This window comes from Acipenser ruthenus, chromosome 1, assembly GCF_902713425.1.
Source record: "Acipenser ruthenus chromosome 1, fAciRut3.2 maternal haplotype, whole genome shotgun sequence".
NCBI classification, from domain to species: Eukaryota; Metazoa; Chordata; class Actinopteri; order Acipenseriformes; family Acipenseridae; genus Acipenser; species Acipenser ruthenus.
In genome coordinates this window covers 30,891,226-30,911,945 of record NC_081189.1, presented here as the reverse complement: position 1 = coordinate 30,911,945, position 20,720 = coordinate 30,891,226, and the positions used below count along the sequence as shown (strand labels likewise).

Genomic DNA, 20,720 nt, shown 5'->3' with positions numbered 1-20,720 from the left:
AGTGCTGACACTAGTACTAAAAATAAGTACCATAACAAATGCAGTTTGGAAGGGTGGAGGAAGTATGATATGCTTTCTGATAATAAAGGCTAGAGTCATGCACTGAAGGAATGACTGAAACGTTGAACATCATTGTGAGTCACTGCAGCTTTGGTGGGCTTTGTTACCTTCCTTACCTTTGTCAACCACATGGGAACACTTCACTACTTCTTCAGCTCTCCGGGCTCTGAAGTGAACTCGATCCTCACAGGTGAATACAGTATATCAGGTGAGCATATGTCCAGTTTCATTGCTACTATGTGTGCATTATATTGTAAACAACTCAATAATGGGCTTCACTGAAGGGAAATTCTTTCCAACCGACAGTATGAAGTTGTAGGAATGATGTTATACAACAGAGGTGAAACACTTAGTTATTGTGCCTTTCATCTTTCACCATGACTAGAATCTACATAAAAGCTAAGGTGTGTTTTTGTTATGCTTTTGAGGAAGGAAGCATGAGGCTAAGGGGTTGTCATAAATGTCACAATGTTTTGTAATCTCACCATCATCTTCCAACCATGCCGCTAAACATTTTAGACAGGTGGGCCTCCATACAGGTTTCAGCACTATTTTACCTGTGATAGCCCTCATCACTTTCACTGCACTGCACTTATAGTCTTGTTTTGGCAAAACAGTGTCATTTTAAACTGTTTGTAACATTTATTGTTGTGCTTTGAACCCTACCATATAACTATACAAAGGTGTCAAATGTAATGTGGGGTTATCAAATCACTTTGGTTTAGAAAAGGTTTTAGACACTAAGCAATGAGATTTTTTAGCTAGAGTAGCCACGGGATGTTCATTGTCACAGCTTCCTCTAGCCCATAGGGGGAGCTATTTCCACATATTCAGAGGTTTAAATCCACGAGTTGGTCCGTTTGCTTCAATTACATTCACTCTTGTCAGGATGCTGTAAACTTTTGATCAGAGCATCTTCACTGCAAAGGCCTCATGGAATCTTGGCATACAAGGGTTATTCCCTGTTCATGATGGAGTGTGATGGACACATTTGACCTGTTAATACACTAGGAACTGCTTTTATATACAGTGCTGATGCTAGCTAATTCAGCTTTATGTAAATTATGGAAACGCAGGGCCCCCAAGCCCCAGTGGAACTTGTGTAAATGTGACACACATTATTTGGCAAATATCAGTGCACTGTGATATAAATATGCTCTGTAACCAAGCCAAATGATCATTTAGAGATATCTCAAATTACTTTTTAAGATATCTCTAAATAATAATTTGGCTTGTAATAGTGTAGTGATATTACCCTCAAGCATCACTGCTCCCCCAAGGTGAATTTGCCAGGAATGTCAAGTTTCTGGCCCTCATTGTCTGTCACTATTTTTGTTTTCACTATTAGTAGAATTGAAACAAAACATCTATAAAAATGGATGAAATGATATATTGTGTGTTAGTAGACCACAGACATCTCTCAGGTGTTAAAACGTTTAAGGTTGTTCTTGAATTTGACTGGTTTCCACACAATTTCAGCATTTCAAGATTAACTTGTTGTTTTTATTTGTTGCAATATGTGAGTGGTTGAGATTAAACTTTTTGAACACAGTCTTTTAAAATAACAACAAAGAAAGTTACAGTTAACATATAACAAGTTAACCCCACACATCACTGATTCAGAAAGCAGTTGTGTTATCTGTCATACAAGTCTACTACAGTACACCAGTGTGAAAGCAACGGAAAGTACTAAAGCATTGGAAAATCACAGTATAAGCATGGGAAAGTGCAAAATTGCTGTACAAATTTATCATAATAGGTTTTATAAGGGATCCTAACACTATCCTGTGCATTACACAAATACACCTTAATTATTTTCCACTTATACACTTTTTTAATTCTAATTATTTTAGACTAAACGTTTGATTTTCTTTTTAGAAACTTAACACTGCAGTAAATGTTTTGTGAACGCCTTCTATTTAAGACCCTCAATACACTGGTGCACTCCACAGCTCATGACTATTAATAAAACGTAGAGGTCGTATATCCCTTTGGTCTACGTGAGGGCGGAGTGTTGATTAGTGCGCATGTCTCTGGAGCCCCGCCTTGTATCAGGCTGCTAACATCGTCCTCCTTTTCTAAAAACTTGCCTCTTCTTTGAACTGTATCGAGGTCTTTTTCTTCCATATTCATCATCCTCAATATGGACCCCCAGAAAGTAAGTGGCATCTTATTTGAGCAAGCATGCTATACATCATGACGATCTGAAACTGCAATTTCTGTGTGTAAGGTTGATACATTTTGAAACTTGCACCGTTACGTGGTGCTCTGAGCTGATGATATATACGCAGACTATTCATGACCTAGCAGATTTAGCAATTTTTGTTCTTATGATTTGATCGATGTATTAAATAATGTGTGCATTTGTTTTTTTGGCATAAATGAGTCTACCAGAAAACACGGGATTATATTGTTGTTAAATGCTGCTTTTGCAAATAAGTGTTGACTTTTGCTTTGTGCCTTTTATTTCTATATATATATATATATATATATATATATATATATATACCTTGCACTTATCTGATTCATTAATAATGCTTTATGAATTTGGTTGAAAGATTCCACTACACAACGAAATACCTTGTACAATTCTTAGTAAATTACGTAATGGTAAAGTAGGCCTATTACATTTACTTGAGTCGATATTTATAAGTAAGTATTGTATTTAAGTATATATTGTTAAAAAATTCTTCCAGTGTTACAAATTGCAGCGAATTTGCATTGGGAGCGGTTAAGATGTAACCGGATACTAGTGTGCAGCATACTGTGTATCCTCACAGTCAGTAAGCGGCTTCTTTTCTGTACCTTGCTTCTGCGAATACGTTCAAGTAACAATAACAGATTACATTAGTGTCTGATGAAACTGGATTAGCAACGTATGTTACTATGCTTTTAAATGGGATAAGGGCGACGATCTAAGAATAGTTTGGCCGCATGGGCACATTTTTAGCAGGGTGGAAAATTACAGAAACAAGCTTCATTAAAAAAATTAATACTGAACAGTCTGCAGATGTACTGTAGCTCAGTAGTTTTGTACTTTGGGCTCCATTGTTTGCGTTCTGGGAGTGCCCAGAACACTTAACTATGCTTTTACTATGGCCAACTTTTATAAGGGTGGTGTCTCTAAAGAAAATTGTTACAAAACCAACCTGAGTCTTTATATTTGTACATGTTGTCAATAACTACATCCTCACGCTGTTTAATATTTATTATGTCCAGTAGAGCAAAGGCTCTACCACATGCAGTTACAGTTACAGTATTGCCTGTGCCCCTGACTCATCCATTTGTGTCAGGGGGGTTAATGGGATCTGGGGGCTTAGATACCGACAGGCTGACACACAGCAGAGGACTTTGGCTTGGGATTGTATTGGAAAGAGCCAGAGTCAGCACACAAGGGAAGCGCTATGAGAAAGGTTAAGGGATAGCAGTTTTTCAGGTTTGTTTTCTGTACCTTCACAAGTGTGTAAATAGTAAAAGGTACACTGGTTTAAACCCTAAGCGTTTTCAGACGTAACCCCTTAAATTCAGCAGTGTCTTTTACACAAAAGTGTAGATCAATTAGTTAAGACATTATTTTTGGGGTCCATGTAACCAATCGCTTTTATTTTGGGGTGGTCTTTTTTAGTTTGCCAAAATTGTTTTTTAAGTTCTATTAAGTTCCTCTCCTTAATATACTGGCAAAACTACATTATTTAAGTACAGTAAGCAAATGTTGGTTACAGTCTGTAGTCTATAATTAACTATGTCATTTGTATGTGAAATGCTAGCCAGGGAAAATGAAAATGTTGTTAGTAAATCGATAGTGGATTCCAACCTAGTTAAATCATTGTAAGGTACCTGTTAAAGAATGGGCTATGGTAGTAGGCACTGGGGATTCAGAAATGTAACTGCAGACCTTTTGATTAATATATATATATATATATATATATATATATATATATATATATATATATATATATATATATAGTTCCTATTTTCTTACACAGTTTGATTTGAATCTTGAAAAATGTTAAGAATAAATGCAAGGAAGAAGTAGATTTATCCTGTGGGATTAATGTCTATAAAACAGAATGGGGGAGGTGCATGTTTTGTGGCTACTATTTTCATGGTGACACATCATGACAGGACAGAGGACGAGTTTGTTGGAGTGTCGGTTAATAATTCCAGTTGACTTTGTCTTCCTAAGAGTAGTGTCTGCCAGCTGTGGAGGAATTGTACAGTACTTCTCAGAGTTAGACTGGCAGTGTATTTTATTCCTGTATATAGGACTTGGCAAACTTGTGCCTTCCAGTCCAGGTCTTTGTTTCAATTCAAACTATTACACTTCCATGGAGGTCTTGCAGTAGTTAATCACCTGTTTAACTGATACTGAAATTTACCACCCATGCTGTAAAGGAAGAGCTGCTTGAATCCAAATAACCTGCTTTTGGGTGCTCAAAGAGAAATTGGGGGATGTCCCACTGTGAGCCCCACCAGTCAAATTTCATGACAGTATGCCTATAGTGTGGGCAGTGGGCAAGGCCAACCCCCATATGGGGTCTAACATGATGTTATGATAAGGAAGGGCTCCCATAGCAGCAGTTTGTGCATCATAAATAAGCTGTTCTGTTGATGGACACGCTTTCAGTTTTTATGTACTGTATGAAAATATTGTTTTTGGTTATTTTCCAAAATGCTTGGGCATTTCTTTGTCACAATATGTATAGTAACGCGACAGTACTTGCACTCTTAAGTTTTACACAAAGAAATCCTTATGGTCATGGCCACAATCTTCTGGGGTTTTTGTGTGTAGGCATTTTTTTACATTTAGCCACAATTTGCAATTCTCTTTGTATCTTAACTGTAGTACAGCTTTAAATCCCGCAAACAAGCCTTCATTCCTGATTGTAATCTCGTTGTAAATCTCGCAAGCGGAGTCTGCCACTCAGTAGTTAGGGTGGGTTTAAAGTATTCAGAGCGAATCAATGATAGATACAAGTCAAGAAGGAGGGACATTGCCCAGCTGCACTGGGAAAGGTATTTTTATTTTTTTTGTCGGTAGTAGTAGTTTTTTTTTTTTGTTTGTTTCATGGGAAAGGGGTGGTCAACATGAATTGAGTAACCATTTTCAGTGTTTATTGGCTATACACCCATTTAATTTTTTTGTATCAGGGATGTGCTATCAGTTTTTATCTGTTAAAACCGAAAATCAGGGCTTCTGAACAAAATCCATCAGGAGAAGCCCTGAAATACTGTAGTTAACACGTGTAACAAATTAATACCAGCGTTTTTGTGCATACAGTACGACTACTGCACATGTGTGTGGAAAAGACTGAATGAATACTGAATAGCTGAATATTGTGGCTGGTTCTGCAGGGGTTATACTCTGTGATTAAAGGATTGGGACGTACTTCCAGCTCAGGATAACTTCACATGTCTGTCCAACACTAGGGGCCCTGCCTGTATTTTGAAGCAAGTGAAAAGGAACAGTTTCTGAGAAGATTGAAACAATACTCTTAGTAGGTTACTGCAGTAACTTGCTTCAAAATAGGGCTGTTTCATTACTTTACAAAATACTTATTATTTACCTAAAAAATATAGAACTGGCAGTTGATTTCTCACGGTCTGACAATTTAAAAGGAGTTTAGGGTGAATAAAGTTATATAATTTGTTGTTTTTTTCAGCATACTGAAGATGATTAACTTTATATAACCTTAATGATATGTTTGTTCCCTGAAGCATTTTGCATTATGAAATGAAAAGCGTAGTTAATATGTCCCCTAAAAGCTTTGACAGAGCATTGTCAGAAGATCTCCTGATGCCTGGTAATAAGACAGAGCTGTACAGTAATGCAGTGGCATAGATGTCCTCTTGTGTTTGGACTGATCATTCTCAGTAGCAGTAGCAAAACAGTAGGGATTGTTTCCTGTATGAAAAGCAGAACTATCAGAAGATACTTGTTTTCAATATGTTTTAGATTTTTGTTTGAAATTAAAACATATGACTTTGCCAGCCCTTTCATATTGGTAAACCTGTTTTTCTTTAAAGAGCAGTTTGTTAATTCAATAAAAGATAAAGCTTTACGGACCATTGTGTTTATACGTTACTTAAATACTGTGATTATGTGGTTACGGTAGGTGACATTTTATTTTCAATTGTTGTGTCTGTTTGGCCCAGTTGCCAAAAGTAAGCTGACAAGGTTGAAACTATAAAATGTTGGTGTCCATCTGTCAGGTCTAACTTTAGCTGCTTTTTTATACCCTTGCACATTTCTTTTTTTCTTTTTTGTGACTTCCTAAATATTCTGTTTCACCAACCTGTCCTTTTCACTTCAGCACTTGTCAACTTTAAAGAAAGACTACTCTTAAATAAAAGTTTCTTATTCTGTTGTTTATTCATTGGGGCTATCTTTCTTATACAAGAGTGGTGCGGAGTTACTGTGTTTCGTAGACCTGCAGACAGGAATATAGTGTTCACAAAGAACATGAAACCTGAAGAACTTCCTCAAGGATCAATGTGCTTTTGAGTGAAATTATTTGACTCCTTGGTGCTGCAGGGTCCAGCTAAAAATCAATACAGGAAGTTTTCCAACCCCATTGTTGCCAGAAATATTTTCCAGGACATATGCGTGTGTTACATCTGAAGCTAATGGTAACCTTAATGCACACCGCAATTCCACAAATAGACCCGTCCAGCTTTGACGTGTTTGCATGTGGGAAAGAGATCAACACTTCCTGGCACACGGTAACTCATGAAGAAGCTGTTGACATGCAATGCCCTTTGCTTCTCGGTAGATTTTTATGTACAGTAATGCTTGATTCTGAGTAAAACTGAAATGTGCTGTTGTTAAATGTAACTAGTCAGAAACAGTAGGTGTTGTGGAAAACAAAAACATATGAATGTTAAATAATACAAATACGGTACAGTGTTTGTTGTAGGCTACTTTGTGGAGAACATTTACCTATACAGTGCATATCCAACAGTCCCAGTAGTCATGGGGTTCAGAAATCCCCTTGTTTAAGTAGGCCGATATGTTGGAAGACTATGTGCTTGTAATTTTAGCAATCGTGCTGCTAACTCTTAAATAAGTCTTGCCTGAGTGTATATGTGTAACAGGGCACTGACGTGGATGCTTGATCGACAGGCCGAGACTGGAAGGTTGGGATTGACACTCCCTGCAGGCACGCAGGTTTATTTACATATAGATGTACATACAGGTACCCCACATAATGCATCTCAGTCCGACAGAATGTCGCCTTCTATCACAGTATTAAAATGTCTTCTGCTCATTCAGTTGAATCTCACCCAAAGAAATAATTGCTCAATAAAATGACCGTCAGTTATAAAATGACAACTTTCATGAAATTCTGTCACATTAACATCACCTTGTCATTCAGGATTTTGCTGAGAACCTTTCAAATGTGAATTATTTTTTATTTATTTTTTTCACAAAACACACAGTTTATCTATTCTAACTCTTATTTAAAGGTACAGTGGTCAGTCCAGTTAAAAAATGTGTTATACATATAAGGTTATTGCCTCACAAGCCCATGTTGCAAATGGACACCTTAAGAGACGGTTGCATCCTTTGGAAATTATTAATTGTGTCTGACATAGAAAATTACTAGGTTACTTTCAAGGGCGACAAAAAACTACCTAGCAGAGTTGAAGGTGAATTGTTCTGAAGATAAATGGGGTGGAATATGCAGGAATATGGGGGTATTTGAAGTTTCCTGGATTTGAATTATTTGGTCAAATTGAAGAACTCGCAGAGAATTGTCAATCCAGTATTTAAGTAATTTCCCCTGGTTTACAGTTTGCGCTAAAACTGAGGCCATTGAACCATGAACAGTTTTTCCATGAGACAAGATCAAAGTTTGATGGAATCTGTTATACATTGAAGGACAGGGTTAACTGAGTCGAATAATATACAGTAAAAAATTGAGTATACTGATATAGTAAGAATGGGTCCTTTTGGGGCAATAAGACACTATGCAGTGATGCAGTGACAGAAGCAAAAATACTGTAGTCCTATGAGCTCATCAGAATCAGGTGGTAACCCAGTTTGGAGGCGTTGAGGAGAAAAGAATAAAAAGGTTTGTTCCTGCTTCTTTTAAGAGTGGCAGTAAGAATGTGTTACAGTATTGTGGGGTTGTGTGACTTAATGTGGATCCAAACCGCTTTTAAAATAAGCGTTGAGGTGTCATGGAAAGGCGTATTTACAAGATGGAACTGGAAAGTTAAGTCACTCTTTATTACCCGTTCCAGTATTGTTATTATGTAACATGACTTCTAATTCTAATCTGCTGTTTTGTAGGCGGCCCTACATCGGATAATCGCAACGCTGGCCAGCAAAAATGAGGAACTCCATAGTTTCATTGATACACTGAGCCACTCACTAAGAGGTGTGCAGGTAATAAGTCCTTTCTTTTTTTACAGTGGTACCTGCTAGATTGTAACATGCTAGGTTCAATACAACACATATGAACACATTCTTAGAATTTCTTTGGTACTGTACTGACAAGTCAAAACCAGATTAGTTGAATTTATGCTCAGGTGGTCAGTTTTGGAATAATACCAAACTCTTTTGTTATAATTTCAAAAATTAAAATCTGGTTGTTTAAGCACTAATACTACTATTTTCCACAGGAAAATTCTTCAAAAGTTATATTGGACCTGGATGAGGAATTTGATAGTCTTTATTCTGTCCTGGACGAGATGAAAGCGAGCATGACAAACACAATAAAACTGGAGCAGGCCCGAAAAATGCAGGAACTCCAGGTAACCTTTTACTGACATAGATCAATGAACATGTGGTGATTCTGAAGTTGTTTAACTAACTTTTATACTGATTTATGCTAATATATTAAACACTTCAAACCCTTTCTGCACTTATTGTTGAGAAAAAGTTGCTGCAAATCTCTGTTGACAAAGGTCAAGACAAAGCCCAGACACACCTGCTGTAGAGTTATTGTCAACTGAAACCTTGTATTCTCTATAATGCCATGGCAACCTGGCAGGAGTTTTGTGGGAGAAAAGTCTCTTGTGATTGAATACACACAAAGCATCATTCAGGTATTCTGCCACAGTATGAGATATTTCAAACGGATAACTTAGTAAATAAATATATTTATAGTCTGGCCTAACAGTTCTTTCGATTTTATTAAACAGACAGGCAGCACTGGCCAACCACGAAGTCAGTTAGCCAGTAACAGTATTTTAATAATTCTGCCTGACAAGTACCGGTAGCTAACCAAAACAACACTGTTTATAAACAGATTGGACATACTCCAGGCAGATGTATTTCAGGCTTCCCCACTATGCAACCTCTGACCTGGAAGGAGAGCGTAATCCTGTCTCCACATGCACTCAGTCATCAGCGATCAGTCGCTGTCAATTATGCCTGACTGGATGTTGGCTTAGTGATGGGGGGCTGTTTGCTAGGAGTAGAGCCGCGTGCCAAACTCATCGTTTGAGCCTGATTGTATTGCTGGATGTGTAAAAAGACCAGTGCCCACCAATAACCTAGTCCAACCAACACCTTCAGTCATTGAACAGCATGTATTAGTAGTGCAGAAATAACACAACAGGGCCAACATATCAATTTCTTTACACTGAAATGTAATTTGTATTAGTAACATGACTATCTTGACTGTAAATCTTTGTTGCATCTTGAGTCTTTTAACAGTGAACGTGTCTCTGTTTTAATTGGTTCGGACAAGCTGTCTAGCAGGGGTGTGCCGATACTCATAATTACCTTTAAGAGGTAATCGTCGGCAGTTATTAAATACATGAAAACACAGTAATTTCATGAATGTGTTGATTTCAAAACAAGAAAAGCAGCCCTTCCATCACATATTGGGTACCCATCAATAACAATTAACTTCCGCATTGAGTGTTTTAAAAGCCGCTTGGAAGCGAATTTTCATCCGCGGTGCTGACATTTTTACTGCTATACTGCTGTATGAAGGCCGTAAACTGACAATGAAAATGTATAGCAAAACTAGCAAATACAACTGATTCGTCACGTAAACACGACCTTTCCTCAAAACTAACATGAGCTACCACTGTGGACACTGGGATGTGTATTTCTTTGTCAAGTTTAATCACAGGTAACACCTTGCTCAGTACTACAATCCCACAATTCACTGCAGAGGTAACACATTTCTAAGGAAACTAAGGAAATAAAACTAATTAAAAAATTCATATCAACAGGATAAAATAAAGGTAAGAAAAATCGCTTAAAATATAAATATATGATCATTAAAGGTTCAATATTAAATAACACCATCAGATTGTTATTTTTTGTTACTCAAGAATTGGGTAACTGAGGGACCACATTGTTTTGTGTTGAGTAACATGTTTTCTTCCATTTTAATTAATACCTGACAGCATCCGTTATGTCTTAAATTATTCTCATGTTCCCCATAATAGGGTAAAGTACACAGATTTTTAGTTCTAGCGATGAAGCTGGTGGGACATTCTCCAAAAGTGGTTATTTAGATATTCACTGCAGCTCGATTCTCAAACTATTCATAAATGACATTACTAACTTTAACCTGTTACATTGTAACTCTGAGTCTACCCACTGAGACAGCAAAAAGAACCAATATTTGCTGACTATTCTGATTTAAAAAAAAAAAAAAAAAAAAAAAAAAAAAGTGCATATCCGAGCCAGCACACCATGACTCTGCACAGAAACGTGGCAAGCTTCCAGACCTGCATCCCAGAGAATAGGCTGTTGCAGTTATGATGAAGGGTTCCTTCCTGGATGGCCAGAGATACTTGAGCCAGTAGTGCTCGCTTTGCTACTGTGCCCAGTTCTGCATGCTTGCTAGTTAGTGTAAAGTTTGTGTGAAGTGCACTTCTTACAGTCTGAATTTGATAGAAATCGGCTTCTTGTGCAGATGCAAAGCTTAAATATTAGACATATAATTATAAATATGATCGTTTTCTAGTGCGCTGTACATTTTTTAGGCCATCTCATTTTCCTACTGCTTAGTAGAGAGCATCCAATCCCCTACTACTTCCGTGACAAAGCAGTACCAAGCAGTGATCAAGCACCAGTTTGCATGCCCTGCATGCTGTGGAGTTATATTAGCATAGTCCTGCTTTCTAGCTTTTCCTTTCCTCTTTAATGCAGCGCATCAATCTTTATGGTGGTTGTATGTGATGGAATACAAGTAAAACCCCATTCACCTGTATAACCTCAAATTCACTTCAATTTATTTAAAAAGAAAAACTGCCTTTAGTGGATGTAAGAAATACTGAATAAAACATAAAGTGTTTCTTAAATTCTCTAGAGGTAGTGTTTCATGGTTACAGTCTGTTGTACCAAAGAACTACACAAGTGAAATCGGTTTCTTATAGTAGCAAAACACCCTTAAAGGCCATGGTGCTGGCATACAAGTTGTTGGAAAAGTGTGCCTTTTTTATCTGTGCCCCTGTCTCCCCCACTTTGCATAGACTGGTGCTTCAAGCCCTACTCACACTGGACGTCTGGCGAGCAAATTCTTATCCCTCGATGAGTCACCCCAAATGCGTCAACAATGACCTCGTCCATTGCCGTTTCCATATGAAAGACACACACTGTTGGTTGCTGACCAGTCGGTTCCAAATCGAGTGGGGTGAGCGAGTTTGCACCACAGACAGCGGGACTGTTCTCCCTGATATCAATATCATTTTTTGGTTGATCGCCATGTGTCTCTTGCCAAACCATAATAGAAAAGGAAAACAACCTCAAAAAGACCGGGAATCATGACTATACTCAACGATACTCTTAAGCCCCAGGGAACATAACATTCCTACAACTGAAAAGAAATAGCAGAGCTAATTTCCTTGTATCTTTTTCTAGAACCAACACAGCCAGAGCATCAGCGCCTTGGAAAGCTCAGAAGAGTTACTGGAGTTTGCCAACAATGCATTGGACATCAAAGACCCTGAGGGATTCACAAAGGTAGAGACAGGCTGTGCAGTAATATGGGAGCAACAGAGTCTGCTGCCAGTTTCTGAGGGCAGGGATCATTTACTCTGGCAAAGCTCATCACATTTCAGTTAGTACAATACCGTTAGTATGGTTTTGCTGTTAATCTAGCATTTAAGTGGGGTCAAAAGCAGACCTGCAGTCAATTACAATTATTATTGTGTAATTTGTAATTAATTGCCATTACAATGTAAATTTACCATATTGATCAGTTACACATTTATTTGTCATACTTCTTTTTTCAGAATGTGAGTAATACAGTCACCAGCGCGCAGGTTTGTTTCCTGGCTGGGCGAAGCTGCTGTTTTTCATTAGGGATTCCAATGGCATTGTCTGTGGATCTCCTGCGGGTTTGGGAGGCAAAATCTGCAGGGACTGAGTCACTTCAGTTCTCCTGAGCTGTTGTGGGGAGCTGCTGCTGTGCGGTTTTAAACTAGACATTTTCTAATACTTGGGAGTAAAAAAAACAAAACAGGGGTAGATAAATAAAAATGAAAGTTTAAAGGTCAGCTTTATTTTTTATTTGATTGGGGTAAACTGTTTTTTATCCTTTCACAACAATATAAGTCCACTTCCTGTGCTACAGGTAATAATATACACCTTGGCCTTACACTTCTGCATTGAAGCACAGTGGAAACTAACTTTTTATTTGATGTATAATGTTTAAACTGCATAGATTTTATTACAGATTGAAATGTCATGAAAAGTACTTTATAATGTCTGTTGTTGTTTGGAGTCCTGTATCGTCGTGTAACACAGGAAGTGAAGGAGAAAGAAAAACATTTTTTTAAAGCAACCTTTTTTAATTCTATAACTAGTGGATCTGAATACTTTAACTAAATGTCCCATAGGGCCCAATTTTGAATCAAGGTCAAAGGCAAATGTTCTAATAATAAAACCACTGTAACAGTTTACCGCTAGCAAGAAACAACTTAGTTCTAGGAAGGAGCAGTTCAGTTATTATTCTGAGTAGTTACTTACTAGATTCATCCAATTAAAAAAAAAAATATATATATATATATATATATATATATATATATATATATATATATATATATAATTGATTGTTTTTGTATTTTCTTCAAAGTGGGACCCTGATTCTGTTGAAAGTCTGTTAACAGTTGCTCAGCTAATCACTTTTTATCAGATGGTTATTTTAACCTCAAAACCTTAAAGATAATTTATTGTACTAACTGTGTTCCTTCCCTCCAAACCAAAGGGTATGAGCTCGCTCACGCTTTCTTCTAGATGGTCTTGCTATGCTGCTTGCTTCACCTTGTATGCTAACAATGCAGATATGTAGAATAAGGTTATCTGAAAAGCTACCATAATTGCTAAGGTAGATGCAGTAAATCAGTTATGCATGTGTTCTAACAAGTAAAACACTAAGCTTCACTTTTGGCTTAAATGTATTCATATTTAGTCATGACTTATCAATAGACATTGAAGCCCATCATATATTATGTAATGTATCTGCAGTACTGTATATTTATTTTGCTTGAGACAATTATACATACATTACTTTCTAACCAATGCAGCTGTCACCTAGAATACACAGGGATTCATTGTTTTCTCATGTACAAGAACCTGTTCTATAAATAACTTTTTTAAAGTTTTTTTTTTTTTACAAAAGCAAAAAACATAATATATAGAATATAGTAGGTGGCTGTGTGGTCCAGTGGTTATAGAAAAGGCCTTGTAACTAGGAGGTCCCCGGTTCAAATCCCACCTCAGCCACTGACTCATTGTGTGACCCTGAGCAAGTCACTTAACCTCCTTGTGCTCCGTCTTTCAGGTGAGACGTAATTGTAAGTGACTCTGCAGCTGATGTATAGTTCACACACCCTAGTCTCTGTAAGTCGACTTGGATAAAGGCGTTTGCTAAATAAACAAATAATAATAGTGGTCAAGTTCTACAAAATGCATGTGCTAATGTCCTTCATATACTTGTGTGTCTATTGCACAGTATTCATAATGACCTGCCCCTCTTTAAAAATACATACCGTAGGAAATCTCTGAATGTCAAGTGAAAAAGCAGGGAAAGGGCTTATCTTGTTCCCTTTTGCAGTGCGAAAATGTTAGATTTAATCTGCCTCTTAGCCACATGTGGTTTTGTCCTTGTATATATTTTAATTTAAACTCGACTCCAATCAAAGTGAAAAGTTTGACCCCATTTCTGACCCCAGTAGGGTTAAAAACTTTGCACTTTCACGTGGCTCTTCCTTCCTGTAGGAAGGAATCTAGACCAGTCCATGAAAAATGTAATGTTTATTGCACTGGATAAGAGGTCAATATCGGACTACTGGCAGGCCCAAGTCTTATTGATACTCAGACTTCCGTGTGTTATGTTAGACTCCTCACCAAAAAATATTGGGCTTATCGTTTGTGTGATACTGATGAACAACATTTCCATGGGACGGCCTGGCTGGGATTTTACTCAAATCTGCTATACTGACAGTGAAGTTTATGCTGACCATTTTAATAATGTGATTCCAACAGACCCAGCGATGTTGATCCAGCACTTGACCCAATCTGCACTCTTCTGCATGATTCCCTCCATTCCGACTTGCATGGCTCCACTAACCAACCTTCTCTTCTCTTTCCTTCTCCTCTTCCACAAAGGCTGCGAAACAGATCAAGGATAGGTATGGTACTCTTTTCACTTTTTTTTTCAGGGGTTGGCCTGTTATATTGCTTTGCAAGTGATTGTATTCCTTTACAAACGCACCTTATTTTCAGTTCATTCAGGATGGCAAAGAGTATGTACTTTTCAGTGGAATATTGCTTGTTCAATGTGGTTATAAAGTCACCTAGGGGCTAAACAGCAAAATGAATTAGTCACAGAGCACAGAAATGATGTAGCTATAGCTTGTTAAACATACACGCCAGGTGTAACGGGCACTGTTGTGTCTTGTGTGATACACTGCCGGTATGGATTCTGACCCCTGTCGGTGAGATGAGATGAGGTGAACAGCTCTATAAGTTCTAAAGCAGATAGGCCTGGCCCTTTTGCATAGCGATGAAGATGCTTGCTTGTGTTGTGCGTGGTCACCGATTCACGACCAGCTGCTACCTTGTTACATTGGTGCCATGGTTCAGATCTCATTGGCTGCAGTCGGTTGCAGAGGTTAAAGGAGGACGCGTGTAACAGGCAGTGTTGTGGGATGCACTTCCTTCATGAATTCTGGACCTTGTTGGTGAGATGAGGTGAAAAGCTCTATAATATGTGCAGTAATTTACTGAACCAAAAAATGTTAGTTGCCATTCCTTAAATAGGGGGATACAGCCACCTACCCCCGCACAACTGTTTGTTTACAAAAAAAGAATTCTTAATTCCGTTTCAATTTGGGTTGCACAATATGTTTTATTAAATGTATAGCATTGACACCGACAGCCATTCTAAAATGCATATTCCACCCCACATAGATGCAACTACAGATGTTATTTTTTCAGTGTCCCTAGGCTATGTGACTTGTTCACTTTATTCACTATTGCTGTTTAGTCCCCAAGTGACTTTATCACTAGCTTTTACTACTACGCAGGTCTAAATTAGTCCCAAATAGATGAAGCGACTTAGTCAAACAGAAAGTGAATGGCCCAGTCTAGCTGAAACCTGAATTCCCTGGCTTCTAGTCTACAGCCATGCCAAGCTCTGGCTTGCATGTTTTTAAGGTAATGTTCTTTGGTAACTTTGTGTACCTACAGTTCAAGCCCTTGTTTTGTTTGTTTTTTTTTTAGTTTGTGGTGTGTTTTTTGACATTCAGTTTTTTGCCAGTTTTATTTATATTTGCCTTTGTATTTTTTTTTCAAAATTGAGCCTTTTAAACTTGTTTAAAAAAACAAACACAAAATAACACATTAGATCGATGTGGGTAAATGTCTACTTTCATTTGAAGGTCATGATGTACATGGGTGACACTGTTTCTACCTGTATTTCCCATGCATTATGCACCATAAGCTACATTTACATGTACACAAATACAAGTGATACACTGGGCTAATGCTCTACCGTTTCACCTCCTGAAGGACAGAAGGGAAATGAGTTTGGTGTTTTCAATTTAAACCTCAACAGACCACATCATGAAACTACAACACAATTCAGCATAGAGGCACATCTTATAGGCAATCTCAAAGAGATGCAAGTGTTTACATCTATAGATTTGGAGATTGGACTGCAGCCTTGCCCATTAGTTAGGTTCCTCTTGTACAGACTTGAGGCACATTTGCAGGGGAATGTCTGGAAACTGTCCTCCCCACTGCTTGTGCTGCAACAGCTCTGTATAAATACTTCAGTTACTAATGCCTCTAACCCAGCTTATGTCATGTGCACAGCCATAAAATAAATGTATAATTATGCATACATTTTGACTGGTGACCTTTTTAAATAAGCAAAAATAAACAGCTTAAGGAACGCCTGCCAGAAGTGTTCTTTATGCTAAAGGTACACTGTTGGTTGCAGGGTGACAATGGCTCCAGCGTTTCGCTTGACGATGAAGCCCAAGGCCACTGACTGCATGACTCATCTGATGGTCGATTTCTCTCAGGAAAGGCAAATGATTCAGTCCCTCAAGTTCTTGCCAGGTAAGAGAAACCTCTTTTATAATTGCACATGTTAATACCAGACAAGGGTAAAAGACTTCAAAGAAAATGCATGAAAAGGCTTGGAGTCTCCGGATCCCTTTGTATGAATATTTACCTGCGCTTTGCTTTTAAGGAAAGTTAACTTTTTATTTCAGGAACATTCTTGTATCAAGTATGGTATCCTAACTATTGCAGTGCTTAGAACTGCAACATGTCATGTTTATATATGTATGTATTTACAAGCCAAAAAGCAGACATTTAAAAAAAATGAATCGGAACTAAAGCATTTTTTTCAGGGTGCCCTACTTTGTATGTGTTTCTGGATTCATTGTGGCAACACCCTTTTCTTTGAGCCAGACAAAGCACAAGCCTACTGTTTCTTTATATTTTCAAGATTTATGTCTGTTTTTTTGTTCTTTTCAGCAACATACGTTCATTGCCAGTTTTTTTTTTTTTTCCTCCTTCCTTAGGCAGCCCATTTTGGGTTTTGTGTTGCAAAAGGAAAACATGTCAATCTATTCCGTTTTTGGTTTCTATTTTAAATTAATGTTCTTTTTAAAAATGTTTTTGTCTGGCTCCTCATGCGGGCCACAATGGATTTTATGACTTTTTTTAAAATCCCGGTTACAGGTGTAATCATGCAGAAAGCATTTTATGTTGGTTTATTTAGCATTATTACAGCAAATGTCACAGCGCATAACGTTCCAGCAATAAATTTGCTGTTTGTGAGCCAAAAGGCTCGGAGCCCTTAGGCACATTGTATTGAGGAGCTCTGCAGGAATAACCGCAATCCACTTGACATTGTGAAGTTCTTCCGGAAATTCAAAGTGACATGTTTTTAAAGACCAATGCCAGCAAATAGGGATTTCTTCAGGACATGTTTGTTTTTGTTAACAAATCCATCAGACTTGCATCTCACGTGGACCCTCATTTTGTGGTGTTTACATACAACACGGTTCTGCTTACCAACCTCATGTCCCCACAATTTGCCGTGAAGATCTTTTCAAGGAAAATTTTACTGTTATAATTAAATATGGGCATGAAAACAAAACAAGGGTGAAATTAAATATTAGAACAATGAAGATGATAAATAGGGCCCTACCAAGTTTACGGTCCATTTTCATAAATTTCATATTCATAAAATTTCATGGTGGTGTAACAAAGTATGACCATGTAATTGAAAACGGTAAAATATAAAAATGTAAAGCCCTGAAGTTAACAAAAGCACGTGACTAACTCGGAAAGAAAATGAAACTTAAATCCAGAGGATCGCTCTATGATTGCGTTTGTTATTGTTATTATTTTAAAAAACTGTTCTGGTTTTAAAAGTCATTTATATGCAACAGTAACTCAAAAACTATTCTGAAATACTGAGCATTAACAGGTCACACTCTTTACTTAAGCCAGGGGTTGAATGGGAGCAAGCACGGAGCATCTTGCAACTGTTTTTTACTTAATTCCATGTCTCTGCGGTGTAAATGCCTGTCCATATTTAGACACAGCTTTCTCTGCATCCACAGAGTTTGTTGGAATTGACAGACAGTGCTGAGCTAGCCTTGCGAGCAAGCCCAGGCAAAGAGCGTCTGTAGCTGGGCAATATATTCAGAGGCTAACAAATATAAACGTGAAGCCTCTTCCACTGCAGTAATGATTGTAGCACTTTTTGATTTATTTTGGACACTCTTTTTAAAATCTAGGTCTAATTTGACTTGCCTAACGGTACTACCAGTTGAGATTCGTAGGTCATACTAAACCCGCCCCGGATGCTCATATCTACCAGTAAGTGTGTAGAGCCCAGTTATTGGGTGCTGTCAAGTGTCAATCAATAAATCCTGTCTAGTTCATGATGAGCCTTTTTTTTTTTTTTTTTTTTTTTTTTTTTTTTTTTTAATTAAAACAAGCTAATAATCGCATCAAGAACGTGTAACGGTACATACAACTTCATTGGATTTTAGTACAGTGTAAAAGTACACAAAACACACCAGATTGCATGGTGCAGCATGAATTTTAAGGTCCGTGTCTGTTTTAAGGTATTCTCTGACTGGAGTGTCTTACTGTTCCAGATTCTGCAAGCCATGTTTGGTTACCTAGCAACTGTGCAAACACAACATGGATAGAAACTCGATCTCCTGGCATAAAGCGGGAAATGTAAAGATGCACTTACGCATACTAAAGTATTGACATCCTACGCTTATTCAAGGTAACGGGTTAAAGTCATGCATAAAATAAGCTTCAACCACACAAAGCAAAATACATCATTCTAGTAATTTAACAAATAAGTGTTATCAAAAAACAAACTTATTTCTTTGAAAGTTTTCATTCATGACAAAAGTATTGGCACCCCTGCTTTAGTATTTCGTGTGGCCTCCTTTTATTTTGATTACAGCTTTCAGGTGTTTATGATAATTCTTAACCAGTATGTTACATCTTGTTGGTGAAATCTGGGCCCATTCTGTCTTGCCTATTTCCTTCAGCACAGACAGATTGGATACAAAGTGCTTGGCTACAGCTTTCTTCAGATCAGTCCAAAGCATTTCTAATGGATTGAGATCTGGTGATTGCTAAGGCCATTCCAGAACTTCTATTTTCATTTTCTTCAAGAACTCCAGAGTTGACTTAGTTGGGCCGTTGTTAACTATCTGCTAATCAACCTATGAGCAGATGGTATCATTGTACTTAGTATAATGTTTTGATACATGGCTGAATTAATTCACTCTTCAATCACTAAATGTCCCTGAACTGCTAAAACACCCTCATATCATGATCAAACCATCTCCATGTTTAACTGTAGGTGCAATGTTTTCTTCATTGAAGCTTTCCCTTTTTTCTCCAAACATACTGTGGCCCATTTGTGGGGAAACGTTATATTTTAGTCTCATTGGACCAGAGAATTTTGTTGAAGAATGCTTCAGATTCCAGATCATATTTCTTCATATTGTATACATTTTCTTTAAAAGTGGTTTGCAGCGATGTCTATGTGCATACATTTATTCTGTGTTCAGGTGCCTTTGTACAGTTATTTCGTGCAACATTATGCCTGATTCTTTTAAATCTTTCTTTTAAGTCGTTGGCTGTTAATCTTGATATTTTTTGAGCTGCTCGGATGATTTTCATACCTGGTGTACCCATCATTTTCTTATGATGTCCACTTATTTCAAGCTTTTCCAGTTGAATTTGTTCTGTGGTACTTCTTGATTATTGCTCAGATTGTGGATTTTGATAGTCCATATTTATTTGATACTGTTCTGTAGCCATTTCCTTTGTTGCAGTTTGCTGCGAGTGCTTTTCTCAAACATGAATCCAACTGCATTGTCTTGACCATCTGCCTTGTTGCCAACATGTTCATCTTCAACAGATGTTGGAAATACAGTAATAAGTACTTTTTGTTTTTTTATAAATTGTTTAAACTACCAGAAATTGTGTATTTTGGTCTTTGTCATATTAATAATGGCTAATGTTCACTAAATGTTTGTATTTAGCTAATGTTTTCTTGAATTATCCGCAACCTGTATTTTCAAATGAAACAATTTATTTAAATGAAAACTTTTTAAAGTATTTTTATTTGAAAATAAATCATTTAAGCTTCGAAAATCAAATTTAAATGAGTTTTATAAATTACTGTGAAAGAGCAGTCCATATCAGAGACATTTGATACTTTCAGTTCACTACCTCCTGTTTCTCTTCTTTCCAACTTTGTCCTTCGTGTTGTTGGGTTTGGTCCAATCATTTGCTTTTTCAATTGAACCTATCAACTGCATATTGATGACACCATCCTGTGCCGTCATACTGCAGAGAAAAACACTATGGAATGAATTACCCTCGTCCGCCGATCTCATCCACAGATCCGATACAGAAAGCAGCATCCCCCTCAAGTCCCTTACCCTGCCTGTCCAACACTGATGAAATAAAGAGCCTTTTCGGGATGCCTTTCCTTGTATATTTATTTTCTAACAATCAACAGTGGCCTGGGGCGACTCGTCTAATGGACTGATTAAATCCTGCCAGCACTTCTAGATTTAGAAAAGGAGCTGTGCAGTAGTGCAGTTTCAGTAAATGGACTGTAGGGCTGAACAGTCCTCTGAAGTCACTCAGTTTAAAGGGGTTTGCACAGACTATC

General features: G+C 37.5%; 1 protein-coding gene across 4 annotated transcripts in view; it reads left to right on the top strand.

The window, feature by feature from the left end:
* Nucleotides 1-2,057: 2,057 nt before the first annotated feature.
* The window catches only part of LOC117420995 (FSD1-like protein), a 32,946-nt gene continuing 14,283 nt past the window's right edge, over nucleotides 2,058-20,720 (top strand). For all 4 annotated transcript variants that reach the window (XM_059023514.1, XM_059023511.1, XM_059023507.1 and 1 more), the window contains exons 1-6: nucleotides 2,058-2,218; nucleotides 8,357-8,452; nucleotides 8,689-8,820; nucleotides 11,894-11,995; nucleotides 14,645-14,667; nucleotides 16,482-16,603. In XM_059023514.1, coding sequence (XP_058879497.1) covers nucleotides 2,204-2,218; nucleotides 8,357-8,452; nucleotides 8,689-8,820; nucleotides 11,894-11,995; nucleotides 14,645-14,667; nucleotides 16,482-16,603 — 490 coding nt within the window. In that variant the 5' untranslated portion in view covers nucleotides 2,058-2,203. The remainder of the gene's footprint in view (nucleotides 2,219-8,356; nucleotides 8,453-8,688; nucleotides 8,821-11,893; nucleotides 11,996-14,644; nucleotides 14,668-16,481; nucleotides 16,604-20,720) is intronic.